Consider the following 19,291-nt stretch of genomic DNA (forward strand, 5'->3'; position numbering starts at 1 on the left):
GTGTTCCCTTCTGTTAGGACTGTAGGCAAGAAAGCACCTGTGATGCAGTCACCAAAAGAAATCATGTACTTTCCCATCACTGTACAGGTATCTTGAAATGTCACGGGCACCCATCACTGCTTTGAAATGAAGGTTGTTTTTAGACCTACCACTAGATCTTGCTGTTTACTGTGTTCATATCACCGCACATTTATCACCGTATTTTAAATTTTTGATTATGTCAGTAACTTGATCTCAGTCTAATTGGTGTTCTTTGCAGTCTTGTATATTTTGTTTTATGAGTTGGAAGCATCGCTCTCGGAGGTAGCCATACATTTTACCAGCTGGCAGAGGGTCCAGGACATCGAGAAGATGAGGAAGCCCTGATCTGGATGGGAGGGAACTGAGCCTCTGTTACCAGCCCACCAGTCCGGCCAGCATCCAAGTTAGAGCAAAAGGTGTTGCTAAACCCAGAGCTCCTGACACCCCATTCTAGAATCCCCAGTTGTGGAAGCTGACTTTTCAGAAATGAGTTGACAGATGTCTTGGGGAGCTTTTCTTTTCTCCAGGGGTGGGACCCTTCCTGCAGTTTGACAGCAGAAATGTGTGAATAAATTAGAGGCGTTGAGCTGCTCACTCCCTCCGGTTTCTTTTAGCTTAACCAACCTCCCCAGCAGGAGCGGAGGTTTCTGCTTGCCTTTTATTCCTTCGAACGGAATTTTGGCAGCAGCACGTCAGGCACAGGGTCGAGGGGCTGTTTGTTTGTGCCAGCTGCAGTGGCTTTCAGCTCAAGCTGCCCTGGGGAACGCGCAGCCCCAGAGAGTGGAAGCTGGAAAATGCGGCCTGACTTGCTGGGTCTGCCTGTGGGAGGCGGCCAGCTGGCAATGCGCAGGCCTGCCCTCTGCGCCTCCTGCCAAGGGAGCAAAGCAGAGGCTGGCTGGTGGGCCGGCCCACTTCCCCTGCGCCCCGGGGGCTCCGTGGGCTGCCTGACAACCTCACAGGGAGGCCCCTCCAGGGCACAGAGCTGATGGCAGTGGAACCCCAGCTGCTGAAGTGACCGGGGTCTGAAGTTCCCGTGCAAAGCCCTCCGTGGGGTGATTGGTCCCCCCCCATAAAGCTGTCCATAGTAGGAGCGACAACAGTCTACAGTCCTCTTTTCTTCAGTCCATGAATGGACCTGAATGGAATCTTTGTTGCAACAAAAGGCCCAAGTCTACCAGATTCCTGGTTCCACGCTCCTTTTTGGGTGTTTTGTTAAATTAACATGGTTAGTTTATGGCGCATGCTGAATTTTCTGAAAAGAACTTATAAGCTCATATTACTATATAATAGGCCAGGATTCTGTTGAGCACCTTTACACCCCCAACAGTTTATGAAAGCAACAGTGGAGGGAGCTGTAGCCTATTCTGTTTGATGAATGTGTATTAAATATATACTCTGGGGAAAAAAATGACCACTTGAAAGCACAGGAAGTTAAAGTCGATCACATTTGTAGAGTAGTAGTAATAATAATAATAATAATATTAGTACCCCAATATGAATGTACACATAGACATTTAAAAATGCTACATAGGGGCCAAGATGGAGTAACAGGGACTCACTGTACTGCCTGAAACAACTGAAAAAATAGAGAGACACTGGACACCAGGAAGTAAAGGACAGAAATCCTGGAGAGATGGGAAACAAAGGGGGAATGGTCGTGAGAGACTTTTCAAGCCACAGTGCAGGGAGGGGGCACCCAGGCAGAGCCCCGAGGACTCCCGGAGTTGAGACGAATGAGCTGAGAGTCTAGGGAGGCCAATGAGACAAAGAGTTCACCGGACAACGTACTGAAGACGAGGGAGCCGCGGGGAGACGGAGCTGCAGAGCCCTACAGAAGGGTCCCTCGAGTATCCAGCATTACTGATGGGCTCCTTCCAACAGGAAGCTAAGGCTGGGAAAGGGATCATCAAGAGGATTAGAGAGAACAGAGCCTAGCACTCATGCAGGGCCAAGAATAGTGCCTCTTCCCACCACTCCAGCTGGAAAACCTGGTCATCTGTAACTCATGGAGAATTGGGTTGAATACTTAGAAGAGTTTCGTCTCAGTGGGGACTAATTAGCCCTAGCCCGGACAGTTCTCTGGACCAGACTAAAAAAGCATAAATTATGACCCAGAAGGATCTAACTGTTTCTCAGTAACTTAACTGCATCGATGCCCAGGACAAACCTCAAAAATACTTATACAAAACAAAAATACCCAGCACTAACCAAGGTAAATCCAACCAAAGATTACCAGACATGCAAAGAAATGAGAAATATGGCTCATAATGAGGAAAATAATCAAAACCAACCCAGAGTTGACACAGATGTTAAAATTAGTAGAGGACACTAACAACAGTTATTATAACTGCATTCCATGTGTTACAAAAGTTACAGACATGGACGATATGGAAAGACCCAAACTGAGTTTCTAGATATGAAACCAATAATGTCTAAGATGAAAAATGCAATAAATGGGATCAGTGGTAGGTTGGATGTTGCAGGAAAAAAAAGATTAGTGAACCTGAAGTTACAAGAAAAGAAACTACTCAAAACACTGGGAGGAAAATAATTTTAAAAAGAATGAAGAGTTTTAATAAACTATGTGACAACTTTAAGTAGCTGAATATTCACGCGAATAGAGTCCATAAGATGAGGAGGGAAATAACGGCCAAGAGTTTTTCAAATTGAATAACAACCCTAAAGCCCCAGATCCAAGAAGCCCAGTGACACCCAGTCTCAAGAAGCATGAATAAAACAACATCAAGGCACATCGTAACCGAATTACTGAAAACCAGTGATAGAATAAATGTTAAAGCAGACAGCGAAATAAAGCACATTGTTGACAGAGGATCAAAGATAAGAATGACAGAATTTTTATTGGAAACCATGCAAGTAAGAGCACAGTATAGCAACATCTTTTAAAGTACCCTAGTAAAATCTCTGCCAAACTACAATTCTGTACCCCCATGAAAATACCTTTCAAAAATAAAGGCAAAATAAATGCCTTTCAGACACACATAAAAGAGCTGAAAGAATTCATCACAGCTGTCATGTACTCTAAGAAAATGTTACAGGAAGTCCTTTCGGGGAAAAATTAAAAAAAGATAACCAGATGGAAATAAGGATCTTTATTCACAAAGAATGAAGATCGCTGGAAATAGTGATTATGTGGGCAACTAGGTACGATTTTTCTTATTGTTTACATCTTTTAAAAAGGATATCTGGCTAAAAAAAAAAAAAAAAGGTATCTGGCTGTGTAACCAGAAATAATAGCATTTTGTTGGGTTTAAAACAAAGGTAAAAGGAAAGTATGTCCCCACATAAAGGTTAGAAGGGGGAAATGATAATATATTTTTATAATGTTCTTGTACTACTTGATTTGTGGTGAAGGAAGACTTTATAAGTTAAGTGTATCCTATAAACCTTAAAACAAGCCCTGAAATAGCAAAACAAAGAGTTATAGCTAATAAGCCAGTGAAGGAGATAAAATGGAATCATGAAAATATTCAGTTAATTCAAAAGAACATAGAAAAAGAGGGAACAGGGAAAACAGATCTGACAGGAGAGGTCAAAAGCATGTACCAGATGGAATTTAACCTAACCACATCAATAGTCACATAAATTGGAAATGCTCCAATCATTTCCGTTAAAGGGCAGAGATTGTCAGATTAGATAAGAAAGCAAGATCCAGCTACATGCTGCTTGCAGGAAACACAGTGTACATATAAACATACAAATAAGTTAAAAGTAAAAGGATAGAAAAGGTCTACCGTGCTAACACTAGTCAAAAGAAAGCAGAAGTGACTATGTATTAATATCAGTCAAAATAGATTTCGGAACAAAGATAAAGAAGGTCATTTCATAATAATAAAGGGAACATTCATCAAGAGGACACAGCAATCCTAAATGTTTATGCACCTATTAAGAGAGCTTCAAACTACATGAAACAAAAACTCATAGAACTTCAAGGAGTTATAAACATAGCCACCATTATGAAATTTCAGCACCTCTCTCGCAATAATTCATAGAACAAGTAGATAGAAAATCAGCAAGGATATAGTAGACTTGAACAGCACCATCAACCAGCGTGACTCCATTGACATTTATGGAACACTTGCAGAATATACATTCTTTTCAGGTGCATGGGGAACATTTACCAAGATAGGACATATTCTAGACCAGAAAACAAGTCTCTATAAATTTAAAAGGTTTCAAGTGATACCAAATATGTTCTCTGACCACAGAGGAATAAAATTTAGAAGCCAATAACAGTTTCTTAAAATTTCTAAATGTTTGGAAACTATGTACCATATTCCCCACGTATAAGACACACCCTTTTCTGAAAAATTTGGGGTCTAAAAACTGGGTGCGTCTTATACAGTGATTGTAGTTCTTTTACGTGCATTTCCCACTTTTTCGCGCTTGTTTTTGCCCTCATTGTTGAAGACAGTGATTCATCATCAGACACAGATAAGGACAACTAATAAATGGGAGTTTTGACAGTGATCAGGAGTTGTATGAATTTTATGATGAATAAAACTTGAGTTCAATAACTTTTGTCATACATTTTTTTTTTTCAAATTTTGGGCCCCCAAATTAAGGTGCATCTTATACACGGGAGCATCTTATACATGGGGGAATATAGTAACTCATTTATGAATAACAGAAAAAAATAAGTAAGAGGTAAATTAGAAAGTATTTTGGACTGAAGGATAATGAAATCAGAATAATATCGGAATTTGAAAGATGTCACTAAAGCAGTACTTGGGGGAAATTTGTAGCATTCAAGGCCTTTATTATAAAAGAGTGGTCTCAAATTGATGGTACCAGCTTCTACTTTAAGAAACTAGAAAAGGAAGAGTAAATTAATTCAAAATAAATAGAAGAAAGGAAATTTTTAAAAAATCAAAACAGATCAATGAAATAGAGATTAGAAACCAATAGAGAAAAAAAAAACAACAATGAAACCAAAAGCTGATTCTTTGAGATGGTCAATTAAATTGATTAACTTCTAACCAAACTAACGTGAAAGAAGAGAGAAGGCATGAATTACCAATATCAAGACCAAGAGAGGTGATATAACTATAGATTCTGTAACTATTAAGAGAATAATAAAGGAACATTCTCAATAACTTTATTCCTATAAATTCAACAACTTAGATGAAATGCCAAATTCCTTGAAAGATACAGACTACCAAAGCTTACTCAAGAAGAAATGATTAATTTGAATAGCCCTTCATCTAGGAAAGGAATTGATATTGTAGTTAAGAACCTTCTCATAAAGAAAACTCCTGGCCCAAATGGGTCCACTGGCAAATTCTACCAAAAATCTAAGAAGTTATACAAACCCTCTATCTACTCTCTTCCAAAAAATTAAAGAGGACGAAATACTCTCCAACTCATTGTGAAGCCAGCATCACCCTGTTTCCCCAACCAGACAAAACACAAAAAGTAGTACAAGAAAATGTCACAGACCAACATCCCTCACAAACAGGCTGGGTCAGGTGCTGTTACTGTCATCAGTAGAATCAAGGGGGTGGGGTGTGTGTGAGGAGGGACAGTGGCCAAAGTCCCACAGGCCCACCTTTGGCAGAACTGTACCCAGAGCCCAGTAGGAAACAGGTTTGTTGTCATGGTTTATTAACCATTGCAGCATCCAAAACACCCAATAAAAGGGTGGGGACTCAGGAGAAGGGAGAGCACGCAGGGGCAATGGCTCCCTGGGCCCAGGAGATCGGGTGGCTGAGGTTCTATTCAGGGACAGTCACCTCTCCCTGCCTCCCATAATAACATGGTGTTGGTGCTGCTGAGGTGTGAGAACCAGAAAAGCCTGCTGTTCTTAAATATTCACAGAAACATAGGGGAACCTTCAAGAACAGTGATGGAAGCCTGAGCGAGGAGGGCCCGGGATGTGACAGGAATTGAGCTTGCCTGACCCAGAAGGCATTGCCGGCTGTGCATCCTTTGTTGGCGACACCGGGGAGCAAAGGAAGCGGTAGGCATAGCAGCTGCCTGTATTCTGGGGCTCCTGCCCCAATGGCCACCTCACGGATGTATCCAGAGCTAATTGAATCAGGAACTTAATCTGAGGTGACTGTGTATGTGTGTCAGTGTCTTTTCCCACTCCACCCCCAAGCCCACCTGAAATGCAGCCCTCCCCTACGCATTTATACTAAGATGACACAGTGTCAGTCCCTGCCTTGAAGACATCCCAGACCTGTTAGTTATTTGAAGCTGTCTCTGCAAGTCATTTATGCAGTATTTATTTGTACCTACCATGTGGGCTTATGCTGTGGACCAGCCCTGGGGAAACAGCAATGAACACAATATGCAAAATGGTCTTCCCTCTTGGAACTTGCATTCCCTGGTGGGGGGGGGGGAACATAAATAAACAAATACATTAAATTTTCAGGTGATGATGAGTAATGTAGAAAGAAAGTAGAGTAAAGGGTGGAGAAAATGATAGGAATAGAATGTGTTTCTTCATGCCCACATCAAAGAATGCCTTTCTGATAAGATTTCATATGAACAGCGATAGGGAGAAGTGAGGAACTTAGCAGGGCAGGCAGTACTCTGCAGGAGGAGCCCTGCAGGCAGAGGAAACCAGTGCAAAGGCCCTGTGGTCATCATGCTTGGCTTACAGAGCCCAGTAAGCCAGGAGGAGAGTGAGGTGAAGCAGGACTAGAGAAATGTCAGGGGGTGGTCAGGGCCATGATGGGCTTTGTCTTTTACCAAAGTGAGTAAGATGGGAAATCCTTGGGGGCTTTGAGCGAAGAGCGACATGATCTGACTTTCATTTTCAAAGAAGCACACTGGTTGCTATATTAAGTACAGACTGTAGGCGGCTGAGGGTGGAGGCAGGAGAAAGAGTTAGGGGGTATGTTACAGCAAGGCAGACCATGGTGGGAGTAGCAGAGTAGCAGTGACTACATTCTAGGTACACACTGAAGATGAGCAGGATGAAATTTACTTACAGACAGTAAGGCTATGAGAAAAAAAGAAAGGAGTCAAGGATAATGTTATTAAACATCCAAATGACAATGCCAAGTAGGCATTTGAATGAATGACGCCATTTGTGTTGTGAAGAATGGACACGGTGGCTGGATCCTTTCCTGAGTTGCTGTTTTTATTGTGGTTTTAATTAACTTGCTTTCCTCGAATAGCAAGGAATGCTTGAGGCAACAGATGCAAATCTAAAAATGTCCCAAGATCAGCCTTGGTCTGTGGCATGGTCGGCACCATTTGTGGACCATGTTCAGGTCATGGTGAGGGCAGTACCCACCTTCTGCAATGTAGGTGAATGGCTGGAGTCTCCACCCAGCCCCACCCAGCCCTGCTGCACCCCCAGAGCGCTCAGAGGTTTGTCAACCCCCCCCCCAAAGAATAGTGCTAGGTTTGGAAGACATATTTTGTGCATATTAGCAGCTTTTACCCTTTTTTTTTTTATCATAAATCGTGGTGGAGTAAGCTCTCTTGGCACTTTTGTGATGTAGTACTTTCGTGTACAATTAGCACCCAGAGATGCCCAGGATGTGGTTGATGCAGACTCCCTAGTCTGACAGGTTGTTAACCAGGCAGCTATGTAAGGGGGGGGGGGGGGCAGAAACAGGGGCTGGAGCCTAAATGGCTTGAGAGCTGGGAAAGGGTTCTTTGGAGCATCACTGATTTTTCAGGAAACTTCAGTCAGCCCTCCTCTGAAATTAGACTCCTTTCTGAACAGTAGTCTTGGTTTCAAGATAACAGTTATTGACACATCGGACCTAATACTGGGATTTAAAGTTACTCGTAAGCCTTAAATAAAATGGCAGCCAATAAAATTTCTCAAATCGGGTTCTTTTCTGTAATTTTAAAAATAGGTTTCAATGAATTTCGCCCTTGGGTTGAAATTGCAGAGATAAATGGCTTACAAGAAGAAATAGCTGCCTGTCAACTAAAAATCAAACGGACACGTGTCCCTACGATTTATGCTAGGTGGAAACCGCCCGACAGCCACGTGAGCTGATGTGTGGTTTGTGGTCCTTTCATCATTTCTGCAAACAGATGCATTTTCTTAGTCTAATAAAAGTGGATGCCGTGCTCACCGTTAATAATAATGTTTCCCATTTATCAAGAGCTGTGTACTGGGCGTTGGCAGAGTGCTTTACCAGCCTGGTCTTACTTGTTCCCACTTCGAGGTTTTGTGTGATGATACTCTTTCTCCTCTGTTTTGACATTATCTCCTCCTTTACAAAGACATTATCACGACTGCTTTGTTATTCCAGCCTCTCTGAAATTGTACCCAGTAGAGTTCACTAGTTCCATTTTACACACTAGTTCCATTTCACAGATGCACAGACTGAGCCTGGACCCAGTTCAGCTCTTGGCTCCAGTTCACACACAGTAGAAGGCAAAGAAGACTCAGACGTGGATCCAAACGTGTGCTCTGTCTACTGCACCGTGCACAGACTGAGACCCATTCTTCCCAAAGAAGGAGGGAGGCGTTTTTAAATTCTCATCCTCTGTGCATGCAAGTTCTTGGACCAGGCATGGCGAGCAGGATTGACGAGATAAATGGGCCTGACCAGCGGGCCACTCAGGTTGCATTTGCTTTACGGTGCTGAAGGCCGTCCGTGCTTGCTCAGGAGCCGAAAGATAGCACTCGGTAGGATTGGCTCCAGCAATCAGGTTGATTGCTAAGTGATACTGGCTTTGAAGGGGTTTAAGGAAAAAGAGAATAATGGCTGGAAGATAAAGGTGATTATCAGTTCTCTCCCTTCATTAAGGTGGTGTCAAGGGCAGTGTGATAAGACAAACAGAGCAGCTTAGTTTAGGAGTACTCTTTCCTAGAACAGAACATAATTTCCTGCTAATAGTAAGCCTCCTTCTCCATGCTCTTTGAGGGGAGAAATCACTAGTCCAGGGGTCCCCAAACTACAGCCCTCGGGCTGCATGCGGCCCCCTGAGGCCATTTATCCAGCCCCCCGCTGCACTTCTGGAAGGGGCACCTCTTTCATTGGTGGTCAGTGAGAGGAGCACATTGACCATCTCATTAGCCAAAAGCAGGCCCATAGTTCCCATTGAAATACTGGTCAATTTGTTGATTTAAATTTACTTCTTCTTTATTTTAAATATTGTATTCTCGTTTTGTTTTTTTACTTTAAAATAAGATATGTGCAGTGTGCATAGGGATTTGTTCATAGTTTTTTTTTATAGACCGGCACTCCAACAGTCTGAGGGACAGTGAACTGGCCCCTGTGTAAAAAGTTTGGGGACCCCTGCACTAGCCCCCCCGCCCACCATATGCACACTCTCCATTGTTCAGTCTGCCCAGGCGGTGAAGGTAAACACTTTAGCTTTCTGTAGTTTTCCCTTTGCTTATGCAGCATATGTGGACATATGAAGAGGTTTGGGTTTGTGTTTTACAAAAATGTGGTTGTACTATTACGTATCTTATTCCACAAGTAGCTTTGTTTAATCTATGGTGGCCACATTTCTAAAGTATTTCTAATAGCTGTATAATATTCCACAGGAATATAATCTAGTCAACCGCTCTTCTGTTGACAGGCAGACAGGTTGTTTACATTTTTGTCTCCCTTTCTCCTCTTTCACGAATCATTAAGAATCTTGATATTAGAGCTACTTCTTCCTAATGACAATTGCTGGGCAGCTGGCAGCTAACTGGGATCTGAGGCGTGGTCTTTATGGTTGTTGTTTCATGCCGGTAATTCCAGGCACCTTGAGCTCACAGACCGTTTTGATTACCGGAGTTCCTCCTTCCTGCCGTCTGCCTGTGTTTTAAAGTTTGAGCACGTGGAGTCCATTGCCTGTCGTATTTGTAGAAGGACCAGTTTTAAATCATGTTGGGCAGCTGGGTGAACAAACTGTTGGATTTTGCTGTGGGCTCTTTAAAAACAAAAAATTGTTGTTTTTACAACTGTCTTAAAACGAGATGTGATCTGAACAAAGGGATTTCCAAAATGTGATTTCAGAGGGGAGGAAAAGACAGCACCACCGGCCCTGGCCGGTTGGCTCAGCGGTAGAGCGTCGGCCTGGAGTGCGGGGGACCCGGGTTCGATTTCCGGCCAGGGCACATAGGAGAAGCGCCCCTTTGCTTCTCCACCCCCACCTCCTTCCTCTCTGTCTCTCTCTTCCCCTCCCGCAGCCAAGGCTCCATTGGAGCAAAGATGGCCCGGGCGCTGGGGATGGCTCCTTGGCCTCTGCCCCAGGCGCTAGAGTGGGTCTGGTCGTGGCAGAGCGACGCCCCGGAGGGGCAGAGCATCGCCCCCTGGTGGGCAGAGCTTCGCCCCTGGTGGGCGTGCCGGGTTGATCCTGGTCGGGCGCATGCGGGAGTCTGTCTGACTGTCTCTCCCTGTTTCCAGCTTCAGAAAAATACAAAAAAAAAAAAAAAAGACAGCACCACCAAGATCCTTTAAACACTGCTTGATCTGCAGCCCCTGGTACAGGGTAGGGGTGCGAAACCGGTGAGGAGCTAGCGGTACAGAGGGCCTGTTGGTCAAATAAGTTTGTAAATATGATATATACATTTGCTCGCTTATTGTTTACATTGGGTGTGGGGGACAGTCTGTAAGCAGGCAGGGTCGTTATAGCCTAGCAGGGGTCCCCAAACTTTTTACACAGGGGACCAGTTCACTGTCCCTCAGACCATTGGAGGGCCGCCACATACAGTGCTCCTCTCACTGACCACCAATGAAAGAGGTGCCCCTTCTGGAAGTGTGGTGGGGGGCCGGATAAATGGCCTCAGGTGGCCGCATGTGGCCCCATGGTTTGGGGAAGCCTGGCCTAAGGCTTAGTTTTAAGACTAAGTTTTTCCCTACACCCTTGACTGTTGCATGATGTGGGGTGGTGCACTCTTATGAGGAATCACATTTATGCCTCAGTTAAGTGACTTTGTATCAGAAACTTCCTTGTTGGTATATTGGATTAAAGGTTTTGATTTCTACACTATAAAATGGGGCAGAGGAGCTCATGCTGGGGGAGAACAGAGAAAGGGCACGTGGAGGAGAGGAGAAGCAGCCAAGATGGCGGAGTGCTGAAGGAGAAGCCAGTTTGCGCAGAGTTTGTGCAGAGGGAGATGGGGAACAGAGGTGAATAAGGCTGGTGAGGTAGAACCTTTGATTCTAGGAAACTCGGATAAGTCAGTGGCTTTGGGAGCCCTGAATGGAAAGGGAAGTGTTTTCCTACTGTGTATATGTCTTGCCCGCCGGGTACAAGCTAGGATTAAAGATAATGGCCCACCAGTTCTTGGCTCCATTGTTTCATTACCGTCTGTCCGAATGAAATGCAAACCTGCACGGGCCAGGCGGCTGTGATGGTGGCCATGGCTGCTGACCATAGAGGGCCTAATAACAGCGAACCTTAGTGATTCTCTCGCCGGCCCATTGAGAGACGGAAGAGCAGGCGAGTGCTGCTGGGGCTTGGCACAGCCTCCCCTGAAGGGAAAGGGCCCCCACAAAGGTATCAGCTGGGTGCATGTTGTCACGCTCATCCTCTGGCTCTGATTCCAGTCGGACTGTGTTAGAGAAAGCCAGCGCCTGGCTGGTTGCCTCCCTAAGCCTTTCTCAGAAAACAAAACGGTTGGCTCTGCCCTTGTCCCTCCAGTTCACCCATCAACCGTTCATCGCCTGCCCGCCGTCTGCATGGCGTAGGGCGGGCGTGTCGCCGCGCCACCCATCATGCCTCCACTCTGTGTCTCTCCGGGCTGGTTCCATTCATGTCCACCTCACACTCGTGTGCAAGGAGGAAAAATTATCACAGCTTTATTACTGCTTGTGTTATTTGTCTGCTCCCCCATTCGACTCTGTATCCAGAGGGCAAGGACAATGACTGGTGCCTCGCTGTTGTAATTCCAGGCACAGCATGGTGTGTGTCACGTAGCCGGTGCTCAGCAACAGTCCTTGGATCCTCAGATGATTGAGGGAATAGCACATGAGAATGCTCTGAGCCACGAGCTGGCCGAAGCCTGCGGTACCAAGTGCGGGCTGCACGTCTGCAAGAGCAGAGCCCTTCCTTGAGCCTGCCCGGAGCCTCGTGCCTGTTCCTGGGGTGGCCATCCCTGCCCCCGAGAGACTTGCAGTCTGCAGCATTCTCTGCTCTGAGTTCCCCACAGTGAGCTATCTCCAAGGACAGAGCTAGCCACCCCTGCCTCCGAAGGGCTGTTTTAAACATAGTCTCACCTAATTCTCATGGCGTCCGCACGGTGTTACCATCCCCCTTTCACAGATAAGGAAACTGAGGCTCAGCAAGGGATGGAACCCTGCCCCGGGTCTCCCCACTACAGAGCAGCAGTCAGGATTTGAACCCAGGTCTGGAGCACTCTTCATTCCTTAAGCACGGACAATGTCAGCGTGGTTCAGCTGACTTGCATTTCACTTTGGTCTGTGGTGTTCCACCCTAGGGAAGTCAGTGTGTTGTGGTCCCCTTCAAAATGGTTGGATTATTCCGTTTCAGAGTTGACTCAGAGACAAGATTTTTGCTATGCTTCCCTTTGATTTTGACTTCTTTCCTTTCATATTCTGTTGTTCCAGCCGTAAGGCCGTCAGCCCTGAGGGCACATCTTAAAGGCCAGTATATTAGATTCATCTCTGCGTCCCAGGAGCTCAGAATCCTCTAGGAAGTACTGAATTGGAGGCTGCTCAGTCACAAAGGAGCTCAGTTATTTCCCACTCCTCCTGCCGCCTCCCATCCCCCCCCCTCAGCCCTGCGGCAGGAAAGCCAGGCTGCGCCCTCCAGGGCAGAGCTAACTCCTGGGTGACGGTCGTTTCTGTCCTTCAGAAGCCATCATTAGGTCCCAGACAGATTCATTCGACTGAAAGGGCTTAAAGATCATCCAGTTGTATCAGCGGGGATTCTTTAGTTTCAAGCGGCAGAAACCTAATTCAAACTGACTTAAGAAAACCAACTCAGACAGGCTCCTGTAACTGCAAAGGCCAGGAGTAGACCTCGGCTTCAGCCACAGCTGGATTCAGGTCCCTGAATCGGGCCAGCAGGAACCTCTCTCTCCAACTCTTGGCCCTGATTTCTGTCTTATGTTAACCATTTTAAGACAGGGAACAGTCCACATGGTGGCCCCAGGCAGACCTGACTTACCTCCTCCCATGTCCAGTCTCAGCAGAAAAGACCTTACCTCTCTCCCAGCTGCCTCAGCAAAGATTCACTCTGGTTTACAGGTGCCCGTCCCTGAACCCATCACTGTGGCTGGGGAGACGCAGTACTCTGATTGGCTGAGCCAGGCTCCCTTGCCCACCCTCTAGGCAAGGCAAGGACCTCCCCCCAAACCTTACAGAAATGAGGGGTGGGAGATTCCCAAGGAAAAGCAGGTGCTATTCCCAGAAGAATGGGGAAACAAGAGTAGGTGATGGAATGCAGGGCAGGCACATGAGACTGGCCCGTTGCGTCCGTCCAGCCCCCTTATTAACATAAGGTCCAGCAAGAAAAGGGGACTAGCTTTGTTCCACAGCAGAGAGGAAACTAGAAGCCAGGACCTCAGATTCCTACTTAGTTATCTCTATTTGTGTTTGCTTATATAATTAATAACATTGATACATTATCCCTATAAAAATATAGTATATATAAAGGACAAATAGGTTTGAATTGAGGCTCCAGCCCTTACCAGCTATTTGACCTTAACTTGTTACTTCATTTGTCTCTGTCTTGTTTCCTCTCTGTGATGGAGGCAGTGACAGGCTCTACCTCCTCAGAGCATTATGACAATTTGATGACTTAATGCATCAAAGTACTTAGAACATTATCGGGCATAATGGGAATCCTTAACAGATATCATCATTGTCATCCTTCCACCTTATTTTTTAACTGCTTATCAGTGTCCTATAGTTTGAATTTTTCACATATATTTAATCTTTTCCTGTCGACAGACATTCGCTTTGTACTCTGTTGGGAAAATAAGTTTGTAAAATGTGATTTTCACATTTGCTCACTTTTATTGTTAAAAATGGCCGCTGCCCAGGTAAATGGTGCTGCCAGGTGAAACTGCTAATTACCTTCCTGCTTGGGAAGGGCTTCATTATGCTAATGTGGGTTGGAGGAGGGGTTTTCGCACGAAAAGGTTTTAAGAAGAAAGAGAAAGGAGAGGAAGAAGGAAGCCATGTTTTGCAGAGTTTGCGCAGAGAGAAGGAGATAGGAACCAGAGGGGACTGAGGCTGGTGGGGGAGCCTTTGATTCTAGGAAAACTCAGAGAAGATTCTCCTGGTTGTGGAACCGGAGAATGTGTGAGTGGGTTTCGGTGCCCTGTGTGTTTTTCCTCGCCTGCCGGTTGCGAGGCTAGAATAAAGGAATGGCCCTCCAGATTTTGGCTCCGCAGTTTCATTACCGTCTGTCTGAATCTAACGGGAACCTGCATGTGAATGGCCATGATGGTGGCGGCCCCTGGCTTTACGTCCTCCTTTCCCGGTTTCAGCGTGTGTCAAGGAACCCCCTGTCATGCCTCTGTGTCCTCATGCCGTACACCTTTAACTCAACTTCACCTTATCAAGCTATGAACCAGGTGCCATCGGGAGTGCTTCTGCCGAGGCGTAGAATGCTTTTCACTCAGGTCTTAGTTGTAAGGTTTGAAACTCCCCAGGTGCCTACTCTTTTATGATGCCATCTGGGGCCAGAAATACAGAGCCAAGAAGATATTGAGATTGCTGTGCTAGAAGTTTCACTGCGTCATTGCTTTGACTCCCCTGTGAAGGCATTGCTCTGTCTGGTCCTGCCCACAGAGGGGCTCTTCCAAGACTCAGGAAGCCACGCATCTCAGGGCCCACCATGATTTGGAAGCCGTTATAGAAACAGAGATGTGTTCAGAGGAGAGTGCAGGGGCCAGCATTCTTTTTTTCTTCTTCTTTTCCAAGTGAGAGGAGGGGAGATAGAGGACAGACCCCCACATGCACTCTGACCAGGATCCACCTGGTGATCCTTGTGTGGGGTCAGTGCTTTGCCCATCTGTAGCCATGCTCACAATGGAGCTATTTTTAGCACCTGAGGTGGAGGCTCCACGAAGGCATCCTCAGTACCCAAGGCCAATGCACTTGAATCAAGCGAACCATGGCTGCAGGAGCGGAAGAGAAAGAGCGAAGGGGAGGGGGAGGGTGGAGAAGCAGATGGCCACTTCTCCTGTGTGCCCTGACTGGGAATCGAACCTGGGACGTTCACATACCAGACTGATGCTCTACCACTGAGCCACCTGGCCAGGGCCAGGGGTCAGCACTCTTTAACAGAAGTCAGCCCCAACTGTCAGCATTGTGCAGCACACCGCTGTCATTATCTCTTGTTCTTTAGCCTTTCTGTGTTTTCCAGACTTTTCCACTGAGCAGTTAGCACTTTTGTCATCAAGAAATACGCACTTGTAACAGTTATTTTAAATAGATACTATCTAGATTTTAGTCTTGAATCCAAGTCACTTACCCGCCTGGGTTCTGTTTTTCTTATGTGGAAAACGGGGTGAGCATTCCCTGGTTCACCTCCCTCTCAGGGGTTGGTGCAGGCCCAAGGAGAGAGGAGGAAGAGGGCTCTGTACCCCATCAGGCACGATGGACCATGGGTTGGCAGAGGTTATTATTGTCTGGTCAGAGCCAAACCCAGCTCTCAGTGGGAGCAGCGCCCTGGTTTCCCTCCTGGAGACCCTGTTCTCTGAAGGCATCGGCACGGGGACGCTTTGTGTCTACCGTGCACAGAGTAGCTGGGCGTATGCCGCCACCCGGTGTTGACATCTCAGGACACAACATGCAGACAGGTCTTAAAGGGGACTGCTGAGATGGGGGTGTCACTGTGGTGGGTGGTGGCCTTCCGTCCATCATCTGCAGACCTCTTCTGTCTGCAGGATGGGAGGCTGGAGATAAGGAGGGGAGACGGGCTTTTTGCACAAGCTCCCAACAGGAAGGTGGCCTGTGGGCAGGTCTGTGGAGCCAAGGTTTCTGCCAGATACTGGGGGTGGGGGAGATTCATTTCAGCCTGTCATACAATTTTTTTAAAAATTTTAAACGAAGATCCTTACTAAGGTGGGACCAGACTACTAACTAGTGCCCGTGGCAAAAGTCAAAATGCCGTTGTTTTGTTTAGTAACGAATAAATGAAGGGATGGATTGGAGGGAGAAAGAGAGGAGACCAAAGAAGGCGGCAGTGTGTGTGTGTGGAGGGGCACACATTCAGATTTTTTTTTTTTTTTTTTTGTATTTTTCTGAAGCTGGAAACGGGGAGAGACAGTCAGACAGACTCCCGCATGCGCCCGACCAGGATCCACCCAGCACGCCCAGCAGGGGGCGACGCTCTGCCCAGCAGGGGGCGATGCTCTGCCCCTCCGGGGCTTCACTCTGTTGCAACCAGAGCCACTCTAGCGCCTGGGGCAGAGGCCAAGAAGCCATCCCCAGCGCCCGGGCCATCTTTGCTCCAATGGAGCCTCGGCTGCGGGAGGGGAAGAGAGAGACAGAGAGGAAGGAGAGGGGGAGGGGTGGAGAAGCAGATGGGCGCCTCTCCTGTGTGCCCTGGCCGGGAATCGAACCCGGGACTTCCGCACGCCAGGCCAACGCTCTACCACTGAGCCAACCAGCCAGGGCCTACATTCAGAATTTTGACTCAAGCTGAACCCTCTGTTCGAGTTCTGAACAATCTTTAATTCCATGACCGGGTTAAATTAGAAGTGAGTTTGGTCTGTTCTGTTGCAGCTCTGTCTGCATCCCTTGCTAGACAGTAGTGTTCGTGCGCTGTCCGCTGGCTGGCTCTGGAGCCCAGCTCCGGGGTTTCTGAGAGCCAGGGCTCCCTGCTGGGTAATATCTCTGTTGTGTTTCACCCCTTGGACCCCAGGCAGTTTATTACAGCTAACCCACTCCAGCCCCATGCTGCTTCAATCAAGCAAGCCTCCTGTGAAATTGGATGGAAGGCAGGACCTTTTGTAGAAAACTAGATGTCACCTGTTTTTCTTGGCCGCAGAGGACTTGGCTGACTTAAGGGAAAGGGATTTTTAAGAAGAGGTGCTTTCAATTATTTGTGAAGGCTGATATAATGAAGTTGAAGGCTCCCAGAGAAGGCTGGCTGAAATGATCAAAAAAGAGAGAGGTGAGGAAAGGGGCGGAGAAGGGCTGTGTGCAGGCTGGATAAACACAGTCCTGCTGGATGGGCGGGCAGGACGGGACATGCGGGAATCCCAGAGGTCCCGAGGGGAAAGAGGAACTGACATGTCCATCAGAGCCAGACAGCCAGAATTAGAGGAGTCCGGCTTATACAGCTGGAATCCAAGAATTTAATCCTCTGCCCCAGCTTCCCTTGAGGCCTCTAACAGGGAGAATTTGAAACTCAGGACACCATGAACCCTGATCCGGTCCCCCCCCCCCAAACCTTTCTTTCTGAAAATTATCCAACATACAGGAAAGTTGAAAGAATCATACACTGAAAGGTCAAGTTCCCACCATTTAGATTCTGCAATTAACATTCCTCTCTGACGTGATTACATGTCTGTGCATCCCTCTCTCCATCCATCCATCCATCCATTTTATTTTTTGGTCCATTTGAAAATAAGTTGCCGCCTGACCTGTGGTGGCGCAGTGGATAAAGCGTCGACCTGGAACGCTGAGGTCTCCGGTTCGAAACCCTGCACTTGTCTAGTTAAGGCACATGTGGGAGTTGATGCTTCCTGCTCCTCCCCCCTTTCTCTCTCTTACTCTTTCTCTCACTCTCACTCTCTCTCCTCTCTCATATGAATAAATTTAAAAAAAGTAAACGAAAATAAGTTGCCAAGAGACCCTGGCACATTCTGATAGTTCAACAGTGGGTTGCAGTGGCGTACAAAAGGAGAGATTCCTTTGTTATGTTCCTTGCCCCAGAGGTTACAGATTTTCCCCAAAAACCTTCTTGGCAGTCTTGTGGAGCTCCCTCCCATGATGCCTTTCACCTCTGGGCTCTCAACCTCAGATGTGTCCAGGGGCCGGGGAGGTAATGTGAGGCCGTGGAGCAGCCCTGGTAGGAGACTGCGGGCAATGGGGAGAAGCACCTGCCTCTTAGAGAGCTGTCCACTGTCGACTCCAGCCCACTGCTGTCATGTGAGACTCAGGAGGGCTTTTGTGTGAAATCTTTCACTTTTTAAATATGTGCAAATAATGTTTGCATACTGGGCAAAGGAAGTCCAGGTTATTCTTCCAAACTCGCAAATAAATTGTTTCTCCTCCATTGGAGAGGCATGTGCAGGGGTCGGAGAGAGGCCACAGTTACTGAAGGGCTGGGCTGTCCTCCACTTTGGAGTCATAAGGAATGGCGACCAAGCTTCTATCATGAGTGAGGCTTAAGGTAGCTCGTGTAAAACGCCGAACCCCAGCGCCGTTCCATCAGCATCGGCTGCCGTTGTGTTGGTCTTGCACGCTTGTCCCCGTGTACTGGGTGTGCAGGGATTGGAGGCAGGACTGCAGGGTGCCAGGCGGAGGAAGGGTGCAAAGTGACGGAGCTGCCTGCGGCTTTCACTCATCCCCAAAGACCGGAGAGGAAGTGGGATTTGCAGTTACCCGAATTCTCTTGGCAAGATGAGAGCTGAACCTGTCCTCTCCCTGTCCCCCCCCCCCCCGTGTCTCCCTCCAGCTGCAACAGCAAGCGCTACCTGGAGACGCTCCCCAACACCAGCATCATCATCCCCTTCCACAATGAGGGCTGGTCCTCCCTCCTGCGCACCGTCCACAGCGTGCTGAACCGCTCGCCCCCGGAGCTGATCGCCGAGATCGTGCTGGTTGATGACTTCAGTGATCGAGGTAGGGTCCACTCCCCCCCCCCTTCAGTTCCTACCCTCTCCCCTCCATCCAGTGACTTACCTGCCAAAGGGGTGGCAGGTTTTCCCTCCTTCAGTAGTACCAACATAATGGCCACCATTTACTGATGCTTTCTGTGTGCCGCACCGTGACCCTGGCACTGAGCACACATTACCTTGTTTCATCCGCACAGCAACCCACCAAGTAGCTTCTGTTTTTGTCCTGTTTGCGTCACTGTAGAAATGCATTAAGCTGCAAATAACAGAAAAGTCGATGAACAATAGCTCAAACAAATAAGGGATTTTTTTTATTTATTTATGCAATCATTCATTTTATAATAAGATTTAGGATTGGTACAGCTGCTCAAGGCTGTCAAAGAACCAACCAGGCTTCTTCTGTCTTTCTGCTTCCTCATCCTTACGGCCGCAGAACAGCTGCTGCGTCTCAGGACAGAGAAAGGGCAAAGAGAACGAAGCCTCCTTTTTCCAAGACTTTGTCTTCTTATTCAGGAAAGTCATCTTTCTTTTTTTTAAATTTTTATTTATTGAGTTTAGTGAGAGAGGAAA

The 19,291-nt window shown here is 46.9% G+C and overlaps 1 protein-coding gene across 2 annotated transcripts in view; it reads left to right on the top strand.

Moving 5' to 3' along the window:
- The window catches only part of GALNT10 (polypeptide N-acetylgalactosaminyltransferase 10), a 201,839-nt gene that overhangs the window by 97,769 nt on the left and 84,779 nt on the right, over nt 1-19,291 (top strand). For both annotated transcript variants that reach the window (XM_066344675.1, XM_066344674.1), the window contains exon 4: nt 18,562-18,728. In XM_066344675.1, coding sequence (XP_066200772.1) covers nt 18,562-18,728 — 167 coding nt within the window. The remainder of the gene's footprint in view (nt 1-18,561; nt 18,729-19,291) is intronic.

The sequence above is a fragment of the Saccopteryx leptura genome, chromosome 6 (genome assembly GCF_036850995.1).
Source record: "Saccopteryx leptura isolate mSacLep1 chromosome 6, mSacLep1_pri_phased_curated, whole genome shotgun sequence".
NCBI lineage: Eukaryota > Metazoa > Chordata > Mammalia > Chiroptera > Emballonuridae > Saccopteryx > Saccopteryx leptura.